The sequence below is a fragment of the Malaclemys terrapin genome, chromosome 1, assembly GCF_027887155.1.
Source record: "Malaclemys terrapin pileata isolate rMalTer1 chromosome 1, rMalTer1.hap1, whole genome shotgun sequence".
NCBI lineage: Eukaryota > Metazoa > Chordata > Testudines > Emydidae > Malaclemys > Malaclemys terrapin.
Window position 1 is genome coordinate 315,992,959 of NC_071505.1, and position 17,124 is coordinate 316,010,082.

The 17,124-nt window shown below is 39.1% G+C and overlaps 1 protein-coding gene across 2 annotated transcripts in view; it reads right to left on the reverse strand.

The window, feature by feature from the left end:
- ATM (ATM serine/threonine kinase) overlaps window positions 1-17,124 on the reverse strand; it is a 108,496-nt gene that overhangs the window by 42,797 nt on the left and 48,575 nt on the right. Inside the window, exons 24-34 of one of the 2 annotated variants that reach the window (XM_054015520.1) lie at window positions 16,940-17,116; window positions 14,777-14,946; window positions 14,200-14,446; window positions 13,398-13,513; window positions 10,087-10,213; window positions 8,701-8,900; window positions 7,241-7,415; window positions 4,791-4,955; window positions 4,356-4,488; window positions 1,250-1,345; window positions 18-189 (exon numbers count right to left, since the gene is read on the reverse strand). In XM_054015520.1, the coding sequence (XP_053871495.1) occupies window positions 18-189; window positions 1,250-1,345; window positions 4,356-4,488; window positions 4,791-4,955; window positions 7,241-7,415; window positions 8,701-8,900; window positions 10,087-10,213; window positions 13,398-13,513; window positions 14,200-14,446; window positions 14,777-14,946; window positions 16,940-17,116 (1,778 nt within the window). Of the gene's footprint in view, window positions 1-17; window positions 190-1,249; window positions 1,346-4,355; window positions 4,489-4,790; window positions 4,956-7,240; window positions 7,416-8,700; window positions 8,901-10,086; window positions 10,214-13,397; window positions 13,517-14,199; window positions 14,447-14,776; window positions 14,947-16,939; window positions 17,117-17,124 lie in introns of both variants that reach the window. The other variant, XM_054015519.1, reaches the window with a different exon arrangement.

The following is a 17,124-nucleotide window of genomic DNA, read 5'->3' on the forward strand; positions in this document are numbered from 1 at the left end:
ATCAAATGTACACTTACCAATCATCTATTAAAGCATTATTTATTAGAGTCAGAATTATGAAGACCCACTGAAGTTCTCGATCTTCAAATAAGTCAACTGCCTTAGAATAGACTGCATTTTTACTATGTTGCAGAGTTATGGTGGAGAAATCTATAGGACCCAGTTCTCCCAAACAACTTCCAACAGCCTCTGCAAATGCAAATATTACTTTTATAGTCTCCAAATAGTAGAGGAAAGAGCTTTATTTTTTTTAACTGTGTATATGTGTGTGTGAATATGCATACATATTACATACAGTTTTATGTGAGCCGTGTTGCCCTTTCAACATCTCATGTTAGTAGAAACTAAAGGTATGTCTACACTACAAACTTAAATTTCTCTGTAAGTTTCTATGTTAGTTGAGCCCAGAAAACCTTGGAGCTGCCGAGCCTCAGTGCAATGCCCATACTCCTGGCAGGGAGCCTCAGTGGATCTGGGCTTCCCATGGGGAACCCAGGCAGCAGCCCGGCTGGGAGGCAGGGGGCAATCAGGAAACGAGTGGGGAGCTGGGTGTGCACAGTCTGTCTCAGAGCAGGGAAACTGGGCAGCGGCACGGCTGGGAGCCAGGAACCATGGGGCAGCTGGGATTTAGCTGGAGCCCCCTACCCTCCATGGAGTGGCTGTTCAGCTTTCTTGTCAATTTCACAGCTCCAGGACATACACTGTTTCAAACAGAAGGAAACAGACAGACATATGTCTATTTCCTTGCTGCATTCATACAATCCATATTTGTGAGAACAGATCTTGGCTTTCAAGTTTTGACATGTCCACATTCAGCTGTAGCTATGAAAATTCTAGATCTTCTAAAATATATTATATAACATTTCTTTTACCATCACCAAGATGAGAAGAGACATGCTGCAGACATAAGGGTTGGGCTCTGGTGCAAATTTAGCAAATTCTTAATGAAATATATTGCAGGAATGACAAATGTATAGTTTTGTTTTCAGAAGTGCTGAGCCATGCCAACTCCCATAACAGCTATTGCAATTGTGGGTACTCATCAGCTCTGAATACCAGGTTTTTAGTTTTTCAGATGAGGAAGATCTAAACGCCTGGTTTACCACTACATACTAGATGTTTAAGTGAACCGCACTAATTTCAGCATCATAGAAAACATTTTGCAATTGCCAAAGATTAAAATAATTGTCATTTAGAGATATTAGTGCTAGTGTAGACGATGTACACACTCATGAGCAAAATTACTTACCTAAAACTGCCTTTTCACCTGTATGATTAACTGCTGTCTTGGACAGTTGTAGCAAGCTCACCACCAACTTTACTATGACATAGTCCTGGGGGTTTTCTACCATTTAGAAGAAAAAAGGAAAGCATTAATATCTATTCCATGTGTATTTGTAACACATAAATTACACTACTTGTAATTCTATTTCAACTAAGATCTCAAAATGCATTCTGAACATTAAAGGGGATAGTTATTGGGTCAAATTTGGTACATAAAAGCTTTTATAAAACATAACACAAACAGAAATGTTTCCATATTTTTAAAAATCATCATTTCTTGAAGCAACTCTTGTATGTTACTTATTTAGTCATAGGATTCCCCAGAACTAAAATTTATATATATATTATTTCCAGGATTTTATAATGGAAATGTAAACAGACTTCCAATTTTACCTTTAATAGCTGCATACTTTAAACATTATCATGAGATAACCAAATTGGTATTTGCAGCATAGCATGATGTCATAACAACTGACTCATCATATTTTACTGCAAGAAAACATAGTCAAGGTCTGGGATCTTCTGGTACTTATTACCTTCCTCTACAGTCAGCCCTTTCTCTATTAGATTTGTCTGAAACTTTTCATGTTTTTTAAACAATTTATTGATTTTGTATTGAGGTAAGAGTGACTCAAACAGGGAGGAAAAAGAGGAATTTATCCAACCATGGAAAACATATGGGAATTCAGGGCCAGATATAGAAATATGGTCAAAAATATTGAAAACCTAAAGCAATTCAAGCTGCTTCTCTTCCCTCAACTCCTCGCATTTCCAGCACCCTTTTTTGTTACTTTTGGAGAGACTTAAAACATGTTAATGAACTTCCAAAGAACTAAAGGAGGAAGGTGATGGCTGAAACATCAATCAGGGAGAAAGTGGTATAGATAAGGGAGTGGAATTTTTAAGGTTATTTTACTTCTTGAATCTTTTTTATTTTTAATAAAAAACCGAATCCATGGTACAAGGACACATTCAGCTGTTTCCTTTTTTAAAAAAGCATTAATTTAAAATAGTTAAAGATCACAATTCAGTTTTTAAAATTCAAAGTAGCTATGGACTAACTACCAAAATGTCCAGTCCACATTTCTGTTCTAAAAGGACAGTTGGTTGATTCATATTTCAAACTTAACAGTAGTGTTTTTACATTACAGTAGTGATTTTATTAAGTTGTTATAGCTAGTTGTGGGTATGCAGTAAATTCTATTATGGAACTGCAAAGTGCCTAACACAACAGGGCCTTCAACTCAGCTGAAGCCTCAATGTGCTTCTGTAACACAAACAAATTAATAATAAATAATCATCACTACAGAAATGTAGGGCTGGAAGGGCCTTGAGAAGTCATCCATTCCCCCATGCTGAGGCAGGATCAAGTGAACCTAGACCATCCCTGACAGGTGTTTGTCTAACCTGTTCTTAAAAACCTTCAATAATAACCCCAGTGACAATAATTAAGGTAGTAAGCCAGTTTCCAGTTTATCCCTGATCTCCTGTAACTTGCACAAAAAAATCTGCTATCAGCCTGAAATTTCATAGCTTTCATTTTAGGCTACAGGATTTAAAACAAAACAAAACAAACACTGGAGGCTAATTGGACAAGCCATGGTTACCTTACAGGACTTTAAAAACGTGTTTTAACATTTTTTGGTCAACTCATAATTCAGGAATGGCTTAGGCTCTAAGATTTCACACTTGAATGACACACTCATGATGACCTTTAAAAACTAAGTGTTAGGTCTTGTTTAATCTTAAGGAATTCCAATATTTTTATAAACGAATCCATATATTTTAAACTCTGTTTTGCAGACCTTGTGAAATCTGTACTAACCACACCAAAGTTGACAATGTCCACAGGAAATCTTATACAGCCCACAAACAGTCTCTTTGAAGTTTTAATATTTCATAGTACCTCTTATAAATTGTATCAAACTATTATAGGCAGTACTGTTAGCACTGCCTATTATAAAGGCTGTCTGACATTTCCCATTATAAGATCCTATTTTCAATCACTCATAACTTTGCCAAACTTAGCTATTTGGGCTGTAATTTTCCATGGCAGGTGTCTGCCTCAGGCTGAATGTTTCGGGGGGTTTTTGGGAGAATTTCACCCATAATAGTTCAGTCATTTCCAAGAACGAGGCTAGGGGAAATGTCAATGTCTAGTCCATGTAAAAAAAATTCTGGCAACCTTTTTATGAACAGCTCTAGCATCCCACATGCTTTGGAGCCAGGAACTTTGGCAAGGGGGTGACCTCTGTCTCAGTGATGCGTCTTTTGCTATCTCTGTGAAAATTCACCCAAATTTGGCCAAGTTATAAGCCTTTGAACAATTGCAGGTTCACACATGCTCAGTCGAGATTTCTATTTTAGCAGCTAAAATCTGTAAAGATTCCATCTTCAAAGAGCATGCTCGAGCTGTTCACAGTTCTTACGCATGCACCATGCCCCCAGAGTGACTGAGCACACTCCAGCAGTGAATTGCTGCTCTGGGCCAAGGTGGGCACCAGCACTGAGCCTGTCTCTGCTGGGCTCTTTGGCTCCCCACTTCTGGCATCCAGAGAGTGTGGAAGAAGAAGTGGGGAGGGATAGCTCAGTGATTTGAGTATTGGCCTGCTAAACCCAGGGTTGAGAGTTCAATCCTTGAGGGGGCCACTTAGGGATCAGGGCAAAAATCTGTCTGGGGATTGGTCCTGCTTTGAGCAGGGGGTTGGACTAGATGACCTCCGGAGGTCCCTTCTAATCCTGATATTCTATGATTTTAATTTAGAGGGGAAAACAGCTGGACTGAGTCAAGGGAAAGGAGAAGATTGGGACAAGGACCCTGGTGAGATGATAGTGAATGTATTCTGCTCATATATACAAATATACCTACAAAAAAGCAGGTGTAGTTATGTCACTCATATGGCATTATGTATTGTATAATACTCACTAAGAGAAATTTCACAGTTTGCATCATAATGTATATAATACATATCAGTCTGGTGTATGTGTGAAATTACAGCAGTGTTATTTTACTAATCAAAAGAATACAGCATGTAGAGGAAGAAATGAAGCATGCTATCAGGAGTTTGTACCCTGGAAATGTTTCATGAGATCCTTCATCTGATCTTTATGTTGTTCCAGTTGTTTGTGTAAATCATTTAATCCTTCAAGTCTTGCAAATGGCAGTGAGTCACAGAAACTTACTGATAAGAAATGGTTAATTTCCTGTAAAACAACATTTTTGTAATAAGTATACACTGCATATGCTATGTTTTAAGTGGAGAAATGGTTCTCAAAGGTATTTCACTGCAATGTGAACACCAACAGATATGAAATGTACACAAGAATTAAAAGACAAACAAATTGATTAGCTCCTGAAACTAGGGATAGATTAAAAAAATCAACATGTCTAATTTAAGGGGAAATAATCTTTCTATTCTCTATCATACAGTCAGTACATTTGCCTCAGTTGAAAGGGACCTATTACCATGACTGTGCCATGTAGTCCAAATAAAATAGTTTATTACCTCCAAAAGTGAAAATGCTCCTTTACTGTATTTGATTTTCTGCTGAGTAGCACGCAAATCTTTAAAAGCAGGATGCTCAGGAAAAGGATCTAAATGTTTGATTGTTTGGTACAAGTTTTCATTATCCTTGTTATCTATCACTAGGTACTTCAACAAGCTTAGGACCTGAATAATAAATAAATTAATTAATAATAATAAAAAAAGAACAGCTTAATAAGAAAAAAGACTCCTCAAGCCAAGCACAATATTCTATGAAATAACATTTATGCATTCTATACAGACTAAATTCTTCCAAACTGATAACTGAATATAACCAAAAATTCATAAACTATGTGTTTTACATTATTGCATGTTTTAAAGTGTTTAAAAAGACATTGGCACATTCACGGACAATATAATATTTGTTTGCAGTGTTACTGTAGCCATGTCAGTCCCAGGATGCTAGAGGAACAAGGTGGATGAGGTAATATCTTTTATTAGACCAAGTTCTGCTGGTGACAGAGAAGTTTTTGAGCTTACACAGAGCTCTTCTTCAGGTCTAAGTATGTTTCCCAGATCTGAAGAAGAGCTTTGTGTAAGCTCGAAAACTTGTCTCTCTCACCAATGGAAGTTAGTTCAATAAAAGATATTACCTCACACACCTTGTCTTTCTAATGTAATATTTGTAATTCACTGAGGCTTAAAAACAGAGATAGGATAATAGTAAAGTAACTGATACAGAAATTCTATAATTTAACAATTTATTTGATTTTCTTGCTGTTGAAACTATAATATTTTGCATGATTTGGTTGACTTATTTTGCTGTTAATCTGAATGCCTAATACTGTTACTAGAATAAATTAAATATTAATAAGGCTGGTATATGTCATGCTATCATAGGCTAGGTCTACACTAGCTGCCTGAATCGGCGGGTAGAAATCGACCTCTCGGGGACGCGACAATCGATCCCCAAATCGGCGCTCTTACTCCACCAGCGGAGGTGGGAGTAAGCGCCGCCGACAGAAAGCCGCAGAAGTCGATTTTGCCGCTGTCCTCACAGCGGGGTAAGTCGGCTGCAATACGTCGAATTCAGCTACGCTATTCACGTAGCTGAATTTGCGTATCTTAAATCGACTCCCCCCTGTAGTGTAGATGTACCCTTAGATTCTGCAGTTTTTGCTGTTTTTATTTAAATTTGGCTGTTCGGCTGCTTAAAAGTCCATTGCAGAACTCCTTTAAATATTTTTTAAAATTAAGTTGCTAGCTCTCTAAGTGCAAAGAAATTCTTCCAAAAGTGACCAAGTGTAACAAATTTGGTGCCGTTGGCCTAAAAATGATCAATATACAGTGCTTCTGCAGAGGTTCCTGTATTTTATATAAAGATATAAGAAGACAGGAGAGCTGTAAAGCCACGTAATTTATAATATGCTTTATTATAGTAAGACCTAGAATTATTTATATGAGTTTTGTTAACATGCTATGTGTATGGGAGATTTTCCTATTTGAATGAATTTATTGTGGTTTTGGTACATTTTAATTAAATAACCACATATTCTATTTGAAAAAAAAAAATTGTGGTGTTGTCTTAGGCATTTTTTTTTCAGCTAAATCATGGGCTGTATTTTTTGCCATGACAAAGCTGTAATTTTCCCAATTTATTGCCATGACAATCCTTAAATATAAACAAAACTGTGCAGACAACAACAATACTGCTCTCTCTGTTGACCAAAGAACTTGTATGCTAAATTTCAGCAAAAAGCATAATTTTACAGGAAGGCACAAACCTAGTATACAGGGTTTTGAGAGCAGAAGTGCTGCAATAACCATAACTATGGAGATGCAAATGCACCTCTACTGACAGTTTGCTTTAAAGCCACTAAGCAACCAAAACACAGAACTGAATATTTGCCAACCTGAAATATCTAGACATGGGGTAGTCAGTAGGTGGCCTGCGGGCCAAATCTGGACCACCAGACACTTTTGAATGGACCCTGAAATCTTTTTATTTACTTATCATTATTGTTATTATTTTCTCTGGAGCCTGGACCTTGACCAAGAAATGTGCAACTTGGCAAAAAATAACTGACTACCCCTGACCTATGCTAACAACATATCTACATAGAAAAATGCAGTCTATACACATCTATATCTGAAGTAAAGTTCTGTCCATATATTCCCCTTCAATAGTGGTTTGTACTACAGGGCTAAACAAAAAATGTCTAAGAAGCAGAAATGTAGTAAAAACTACTTTTCTTCCTGAAAAAGGCCATTTAAAAAAAATCTTATGAAATAACTGACAACTGCTAACAAATGAAAAAATCTATTCTAGAGAATATAGAAAAGGGTGACTAAACATTATGTTTAAAACACAGATAGAAGTATTAGTTATAAAAATGTTGACTTGAACTAACTACAAAAGCCAGGAGGCATATAATAAAGAAAAGCAACAAGTGCATCTTCTGAAAAGCTACCTGCTTCTGAATTTCAGGCTGGTCCCTGACGAGAGGTATTAGCGTTCCAACAACAACATGAAGGTGATTCTCTAGGGCATCCTTACAATATGTGACTGCTGCATGGCAAACATGATTTAGAAGGTCACAGCAGAGGGAAAAGCTGCGCATGGACATGTCTCTGCCAAGACTGGGTCTGCCACAGGGGGAAAAAAAACAAGTTTGAGGAATTAAATTAAAAAAACAAATATTTCCATTGTCAAAGTACTAACCCTTTGCATGACAGGGAGAAATAGGGCGAAGGAGCATATAAACATCATATTTAAAAGGCAGTGATTTCAGTCTTAAAATAGTTGACCCAATCATCACAGGGATTTAGATTTCTGGATTGAATATTACCAAATCCCCAAGTCCTTCCATCATTGTTACATATGCTAAATTTAGCCACTGTCCATATGGTTTAATTCAACAGAGTCAAACAAGAGTGAAAAAGAAACAGATCATCTCCTCTAGGGAGGAAAAAAGTATATAGGCTGCCACACATTAAAGGTAAGGGATTTTGTTGTAAGGAGCACTTGAGTGGGGAATTCTCTGATCACATCCTCCCTTTTGTGCAGTGGATGTGCTGTTATAACAGCGCCTGTATTCCTGTGGAATCTGCCACAATACATTTAATTTGTCACATCACAGAACCATACTCTACACAACTTTCACTGCAATTCGTAGGCTCCTTTGAAAATTCCAGACTAAGCTATCACAAAATACAAATATATATGCTTCTAGCCTTTATAGATTTGAAGATAATCATGCCAAATGTAAACTGAGTTTAAGCTGACATGGTGATGGGTTTCTGAGTGTGCAGACAACCCAAAACAATGTTAATTGACTCATTCATCACTACGGATTGCTCCCTCTAAAATCTAAAGATAGCAATTTAAATTATTGCACTGCTGACCATTTTAGCTGACACATCCAAATTATGTGTTTAGTCCCACAATACCAAATTGCTTTCCTCACCTCCTCAGTTGCCAAAAGCATCAGCTGTTCCCTACTCACCTACTAAAACCTTCTGCTTAACCCTCAGCCTCTACAATGAAGTTCTATGTTGTCAACACAAAAATCTGCAGATATTAAAAATTGAAAATGTGGGGAAAGTGTAAAATAAATATTATGGGCTACTGTACTGATAATTTATTCACTTTCAGAATTAACTGGTTAATAGTCTCTATTTTTAAATTTAACGGAAGCTGTGCAGCAGACTGCAGGGAACTTGTCACAGAATTTAGGTCCAAGCTTACAAACTTGTGTGAGTTAGCAGAGCAGGAGTTCATGAGGGAGAAGAAATCACATTATTTATTATTTATCAAGGACTAAATAACCTCCTGAGGTCCCTTCCAACCCTGATATTCTAGGATTCTAAAATATGTGGATAACAGTGAGAAGGTAAAAAAGGAAGGACTAGAAGACAATCATGTATTTACCTGCTGTTGATGTAGTGAATTAGGGTATATATTATATCTCGAAGAACAAAAGCCCATGCTCCTCCTAAACCATCCTTTATCTCTTTAAGTAACAAATTAACAAACAAGTAATAAATTATAAGAATCCTGTGTTTTTTGTAAATATTGTTTGTATCAGCTGCCTGTTTGCAAATGGCTAGTAGGATTTTCTGGAATGAATCCTGAAAATGAATGAAAACACCAAGTGAAAAGCCGCCTCTCATATCATAACAGCAAAATTAAGTTATTTTAACTTTAGGAAAAAATGTAAACATAAGACAAGTTTTAGAGTAACAGCCGTGTTAGTCTGTATCCGCAAAAAGAAGAACAGGAGTACTTGTGGCACCTTAGAGACTAACAAATTTATTAGAGCATAAGCTTTCGTGGATCCGAAGAAGTGGGCTGTAGTCCACGAAAGCTTATGCTCTAATAAATTTGTTAGTCTCTAAGGTGCCACAAGTACTCCTGTTCTTCTTTTTAAGACAAGTTTTGTATTTCCTGAGTCATATATAAATGCACATGTTTATTTCAAATGCTAGAAAATGCACTGTAGAGACCAGTCATACAAGGAATGGGGATGCACACTGGATATCCCCAGAGGTTCCTTCTATTTTTAGTTTCCATGACTTTGTGCAAAAAACTGCTTTTTGTTTTCCTGAAAACAAAGCACTGAAGGCAGTTTTCATCACTGATTTTTTTTTAAAGTATAAAAATGTAAAAATGCAAGATTGTTTTAACAGAACACACACATATAGTAAAAAGTAAATAGGCACAAAAAAACAATATATGCAGAGCTTTTGTGAATTTGTGCATGGCTATGCTACATTCTGGAAACATATTCTCCCATTTAGTTATAAAACAACTAAATATTAGTATGTTTTTCTCGAATCTATAAACAACATAAAGGAGAATAGTCATACTTTGTGTGAAGCAAACATGTCTAAGCATAAGTCCACACTGTCAGCAGGGGGAGTAATTATTTGTACTTAAATATATCATGATCTGATGTAATTCGTTAGCTAGTTTGTGACAGAAATAATGTGAACTTAACCTATAAAGTTTTATTTAATATATGTAAATCCCCCCCCCCCCAACTTGATTTATTTTTAAAACTGTGGCCCTGTCTTTCTTTCACCTTTTTTTTTTTAAACTAATCTTTCATCATGTTACATTCATAAAGTTACTGTGGCCTTTAATTTAGGGACATTTGTCTTTTTTTGCTGCTAATAGAAACATAAGGAGATTTCCTAAAATTATATTGGAAAGTTTTTCTTTGTTGGCATGCATTGACAATTTACAAATAAAAAATAAATATAATTAAAAGGAAATCTTCTAACAATGAACAAAAAAGCAAAATCACATACTTACAGGATTTTTAGAAAGTACAGCTACAATACTTTTTAACTTGGTTTTATGACAACTGCTAATATAATCCAAGGTTGCCTTGATCACATAAGATGGAAAATGAGGAGGATTAGGAGCAGGGTCCAATTCCCTGAATGAATTAAAAAATACAGTAAGACAAGACTTTCAAAAACTTGTTCGGAGATCAAGGTTATGGATGCATATATAACATGTTGCATTGCTGATTTGGTTTCACCCCGATAAGGCAAGAAAATATTACTATATAGTAACTAGTGTGAATAAATATAGCAAAGTACAATTTTTTTTTTGTACATAACAGTAATATTTTCAGCAGTAAGTGAAGAATTAGTTATATTTCCCAGCAAACTAACAACTGCAAATAAAACGAGATGTAATCCCCAAATATAACATAAAAAAAACTTCCTTTCTATAGGGAAATACTTGCACTTGTTTTGTTTAATTCAATTATAGGATGCCTTTTGCATGTTATTGAAGCACCAAACACCAAAATACAAAAACATTACATTAAATACAAGCCAACCAGCCTAATAATAATAATAATTAATGGAGATCTCCCATCTCCTAGAACTGGAAGGGACCTTGAAAGGTCATCAAGTCCAGCCCCCTGCCTTCACTAGCAGGGCCAAGTACTGATTTTGCCCCAGATCCCCAAGTGGCCCCCTCAAGGATTCAACTCACAACCCTGGGTTTAGCAGGCCAATGCTCAAACCACTGAGCTATCCCTCCCCCCCAATCCACTCCCAGACCTTGTCAAAATGTAATTCACAAGAATAAATCACAGTCATCATGTATGTTACCCCAATCGTAAAGGGTAAGAACAAATTGGTAAGAATAAAGAAAACAGAAGATTGAAAAGCAAAGGGCTGGGTGGCCCATAGGGTTACCATACGTCCGGATTTTCCCGGACATGTCCGGCTTTTGGGGGTTCAAATCCCCGTCCGGGGGGAAATCCCCAAAAGCCGGGCATGTCCGGGAAAATCGGGAGGGAGGGCTGGCTCGGCCGGGGCCTCTTTGGCCGGGGCCGGGGTCGCGGGGCCGGGGGCATGGTTCCGGGCCGGGCGGGGAGCCGGGGGCGCGGTGCCGGTCCGGGAGCCGGTCCGGGGTAGCGGGGGGGGTGCGCCGGGCCACGGGGCCGCAGGCCGGGGGTGCGCCGGGCCGCGGGCCGGGGTAGCGGGGGGTGCGCCGGGCCGCGGGGCCGGGGTAGCGGGGGGTGCGCCGGGCCGCGGGCCGGGGTAGCGGGGGGTGCGCCGGGGTAGCGGGGGGTGCGCCGGGCCGCGGGCCGGGGTAGCGGGGGGTGCGCCGGGGTAGCGGGAGGTGCGCCGGGCCGCGGGCCGGTCCGGGGTAGCGGGGGGGGGGGGCCGCGGGCCGGTCCGGGGTAGCGGGGGGTGCGCGGGGCCGGGAGCCGGTCCGGGGTAGCGGGGGGGGGCCGCGGGCCGGTCCGGGGTAGCGGGGGTGTGCGCGGGGCCGGGAGCCGGTCGGGGTAGCGGGGGGGGGGTGCGCTGGGGGGTACGCTGGGCCGCGGGCTGGTCCGGGGTAGCGGGGGGGGTGCGCGGGGTCGCGGAGCTGGGAGCCGGTCCAGGATAGCTGGGGGGTGCGCTGGGCCGCCGAGGGCCAGTAGTGCTGGGCGGGCCGGGGGTGGTCGGCCGGGGCCCGAGCCAACCCAGGCTGGAGCCGCCGGGGACCAGCCTGGGCCGTGCCTCCTCCCCCCACACTCCCCCTTACCTGCTTCAGGCTTCCCGCGAATTAAATGTTCGCGGGAAGCAGGGGAGGGGGCGGAGATTTTGGAGAGGGGGCGGAGTTGGGGCGGGGCGGGGCGTGGGCGTGGGCGGGGGCGGGGGCGGGGGCCGTGGAGTGTCCTCCATTTGGAGGCACAAAATATGGTAACCCTAGTGGCCCAGAAACAGTCAACATGGAAAAGTAGGTCAAATGAAATAAATAAATCTTTCAGCATGCCCTGAAGTCAGCCAATGAGGAATTTTAGCAGACCACCTCTACACAAGAGAGTTTTATAGCTGAAAATCCTCTAAAATGACAGCCCTGCTCCCAGGCCAGTCCCGAATGAAATAAAGAACTAAGAGAACTAGCCCATGTTTGTCAGGGAGAAATATGGCACACGGCAGTCTTATTCAAATATTCAGTGCCTAAACTACACAGAATGTTAGAAACTGGGGGACTGAGAGGGGAACCTCAATACTGATGCAAAAATGGTAATTAATAAAATATAATTTATTACAAACTGCTCTTTGCCTTTGCTGAATTTCAGAAGATACAGTAACTTATACAATACATGATGCTTGGAGAATAATAGCTTACATGGTTGAGTTTATTAAATAAAATGTTCAGTCTCACTACAGAAACTCCCACAAAGTCTCTGCTTTTTCTCAGTAAGTGACAGGTACGGAAATCATCATGAAGAATGATGGCCATAAAATTGTACTCAACACCTCCAGGTCACGGTGTACAGACTCTGGAATGAAGCTTTATAACTTCTATTTTGCCTTAATATTCTATATCATGTTAGAAAAATATATCTAAATGTTATTGTGATATTTGATTTGCATAGTGTGTTTGGTAGGAGTCTTTAATTGCTACTGCAGATTTTAATCATGAAAACAGTTTGAACACCAATAAGTGTCTTCTCAAAGAATGGGACTTTCCCCCTTATTAAAGGATGGGAAGAAACTTTTTTTCTAGGATCGCAAAAGATGACCACTTGTATTTGAAAATTCTCTAAGAATAATTTAAGTTTAAAAAGATTATTTTAAAATCTGATTTTCATATAGAAAATAGGAGTGTTTGGACTCAATTGAGAAAGAACATTTCATCTCTTATTGAACACTGATGAATTAAAGGAATCTCAGAAAATAAAATGAATAAAAAAGTTAAAATCAAGTTTAGAGATGTTCTGAGAATTTCCCGCTCCAAAGACAAAAACAATATAACCACAAAGTTGAAGATTTACAACCCTGTTGAAGATGCATACACAAGATTATATATTCATGAGCTGAAGATGTTACTAAGACCATGCCATGCAAGAGCTGAGCCAAAAGTTATTTGGATCCAGCCAAATGCTTGACAGAGGTGTGTCTTCCATCCTCACTGAGACTATGGAAAGAGAGGGGTAATACATCTCTCTGAACTGAGATACCCACTCTTCTGTTTTGCTCTCTTGAAATCCTAGAAGAAATTTTGAGAGCATATGCTGGGATGCACACACCCCACACATATGCAAAATGTTGTACATAAGTAAAAAGGTAGGAAATACATCTTCTAAAAAATCTATATCTACATACCCTGTAAATTTACTTAGATCAGCTCCTTCTCCTGCCTTGGTGTTGACTGGCTCATGCAGGGTCATCAGCAGCTCCACCACAATCTCTGGCAAGTTACTGTGAGATAAATTGTCAATCTGCTAGAAAACAATATTAGATACATTTAATGTTTTCATATGAACAGCTTTAATAAGGAAATATTTTAACTCTGAAGGTCTCAATTTCAATTTGTGTTTTTCTGAGGCAACTTCTTTTTCTTTTGTCTGGGCTACCTACTTATCCTTTGAGTTGTCCATCTTAAAATTAAAGGGACACAAGCAACTTAGAAATCACAATTCTTTCTAGAAATATTTTACCAACTGTAATTACATAAGATTCACCATAAATTAAATGTTTCTCTATATTTTCAGTTTCTTTACATTGTGCATTTGACATAACATTATGTATAGTCATTGGGTCTCATGAATAGTCAGTGTTCCTGTTGGGGGAGGGGGGATGGGAAAAGGCTTCACAGAGGATCAGAGAGAAAAAACTTTTAAAAAATAGACAAATGTGACTGCAGAAGCATAACAACTTTTAATTCATATTTTGAAATGTATTAGATTTCCAGTTGACAGTGTGGCTTTAAGACAGCATAGTTGACATTACTTGAAAGATTCAGAATAAAAATATCAAACTTTGACTTACCTTATTACAAAATATCCTTATTTGAAGACCTGAATTATCTGACCTATTACTTACTATTTTCTCCTCAAATTCATTACAAGTCATCCACCACTGTTTATGCATTTATAAAGGAAACAAAGTACATTAAAATAGGTACCTGTTTTCCTAAGCAGCTTTCATCCTTAAGCATGTCGTAGACTTTATAAGCTGTATCTCTCTGTTGTGCTATTTCACTATCTCCATGGCTTTCATAGGCAAAATAGGGAAGGATATTTACAAGAATCTTTGGAAAGCAGTCTGCTAGTAGCTGCCGCCAGTCTTTTTCAATCATGTTAGCAATAGATTTCACATCTTCAAACTGACTTCTAATCACCAGGTGTGGAACCAAAACTTTAAAACAAGACCTACAGGTAAGCAAATATATTTCCAAATTGTCCTTGAATTACAATGGAATTTTTAAAATACCCTACCTTTTAAATATAATATAGTAGATATAGTTGATCTGTTGTATGATTATCTAGTTACATCTATAAAATAAATCTCCAGCATTATAGCAGGTAATAGACATGATACATGGAATTAATTTTAAAGACTTAACTACATGCCTTCTAAAGCAAAATCTTACAGTACAAGCAGCAAAATTACATTATTTTGATACTTGATATAGCATGTTTCATGGTTTTAAATAAATCTAATTTAAATGGATTTCACATAAATTTTATGTATAAACCTACCTGTAGAACTCCTCAAGGCTAGAGTAGTTCAAAACAATGTAAGGAAAAGCAGATAGGCTATATCCACTCTCTTTCATTCTCAGCCACTCCAGCACCAGATAGTCTAATTGGGAAGTCATGAAGTCTTCTATACTTTTATAGCCAAAAATGTCCGATACTCTCTCCAAAACCTGTGCAATAAGTAAGACTGTGAGATAACATGCAGCATATATGTTGTGCTGCAGTACACTGAGCAGTTACGTCTCCAAGCCTCCCCTTCTAACATCTTTTTGCTCTTTTAATAGTATTTATATAGTTCAACTTCTAATTAGTACATAGTATGCATTTTTCAGTAGACAGCACTTAGCATTTTACATGTTTTGCGTATGGAAAAACTGACTTTACTTTGTTTGGTTGTGAGCATCTTTAACTGGGTCTAAAATCTAGGGTGGGGGGAGGCAGACAGTCCCAGCAAAGAGGGGTGGGGAATGGATAGGGAATGAGGCGAGGCAGTGAGACTCAGCTGATGGGGTCAGGGGAGGCAAGCCAGATCCTTTCCAGGCCTGTTCCAGCCACTCTGGGTCCCATTCCCTGATGCCTGGCCTGATCCAGGGCACCATGGCAGCGGCTCCAGCCCCTCTGGGTGCTGTTCACTGCATCCTGGCCAGATCCCAGGCATCATAGAAGCTGCTTGAGCCCCAGAAGGTCCCTGTCCCTGCTCCCCAGAACAATCTTAGGCTTTGTGGAAGCAGCTCCAGCACCTCTGGATTCTGTTCTCACCTCCTCCCTAGCCCCTGGGCATGTGTGAATTTATGCAGGGACAGAGCCCCCACAATATTTCTACTGCGGGGGCCCTAGCCTCCCTTACCTGCCTGGTTCCACCATCCCTGGCAAAAATATTTACAGTGCGTGATCCTGATTATAGTTTAGAGATGTCCATGAAAATACAGGAGTTATCACAAAAATGTTAACCTTAGAATTATTGCATATTCTTTATTTTAACACTAGAAACTGTTAAAAACATCACTGAGGTATTTTAGTAAGTAAAAAAATACATCAGCCAGTCTGTTTGCGTACAATGAAAGAGCTGTAAAAATTTTCAGCATTAACTAAATACCCTTTATAGCACTTGTAGCCTATTAGTTTATTTATCATTGTGTTATCTAGTGTTATGGTCAATTCATTTGTTATTTCATATATCATTAATGTGTGCTAAACAGATTTCAGTTGTAGGTATAGATGTAATATAGGATTCTAGAAGTATAAGATTGACAAGTATTTAGGATTGATGAATGCATATTAGGTATATAAGCAAGGCATTGTTGTAATGCAAGGCCTACAGGCTGGGGCCTATAAGATTTTAGCTTCGCCTCACGAGACTGCAGGCATAAGGAGACTTGCCATGAGAGGGTGATCTAAGATTGACTCTATGCCAATAAAACCACAAGATTACTGTAAAAGATGTGCCAATAAGTGATGTTAAGGAAAAATAGACTGCAGTAGACTGCAAGACACCTGGCTGTAACATCACACAAAGTTCTGTTCTGACCGCAGGTTACCCTGGAAACAGGTTGATGTAAAAGTTAATAGGATGCTAATAAGGAAAAGGGGAACTAAGAGAACAACCTATGGAAAGTGAGACACCCCAAAATTTATGGGATATGGAAGTACAGATAAGGAAAAGGAGGTTGGAAACCTCATGCATATGAATAAGGTGTTAGGTGTGGTCAGAACAAAAATATAAATGAGATTCCCTGGTTAGGTAAAAGTGGGAAGACACCGATGAAAGACCCCCTCTATATGATCACCACTTGAGAGATCCATCAGACTCTACAATATCTGGGGCTATTGCTTGGAATTTCTCAGGTTGTGTAGACATTATATGAGTGTAACATATGATTATAAGTTATAATACAACCAAGACTGTTTACATGTCACTGTGTTTGTGGTCACCGTATTCGTTTTTCGTGTGCTCCTAAGAGTCTCCCAATCTAAAAGAACCATAAAGGATAATTTTCACCATATTAATCTGAAAAACTGTGGCCGCACAGGAGCCGAACTCAGAGGGAGGTAACACAGAACTATCAATCAATTCAATTTAAAATAAAGGGTACACATTACAACTCTGCTTTACTTGTATAATTTATAACCTAACTGTAAGAAGCATTTCTCTTGTATACTTGCCTTTTTTATAAGGTGAGGCTCCAATCCATTTTCTTTCACAGACTGGCAAATAGCAAACAAAGCCTGTTTTTCACACACAGGACTGCAACATAAAACCATGGTTATCAGCATCAGCAGAACTGCTCTTCTATTACACTGCTCATCCAAGAGGTCTTCAGGGCGCATGCCACCACGTGCCTTCATCA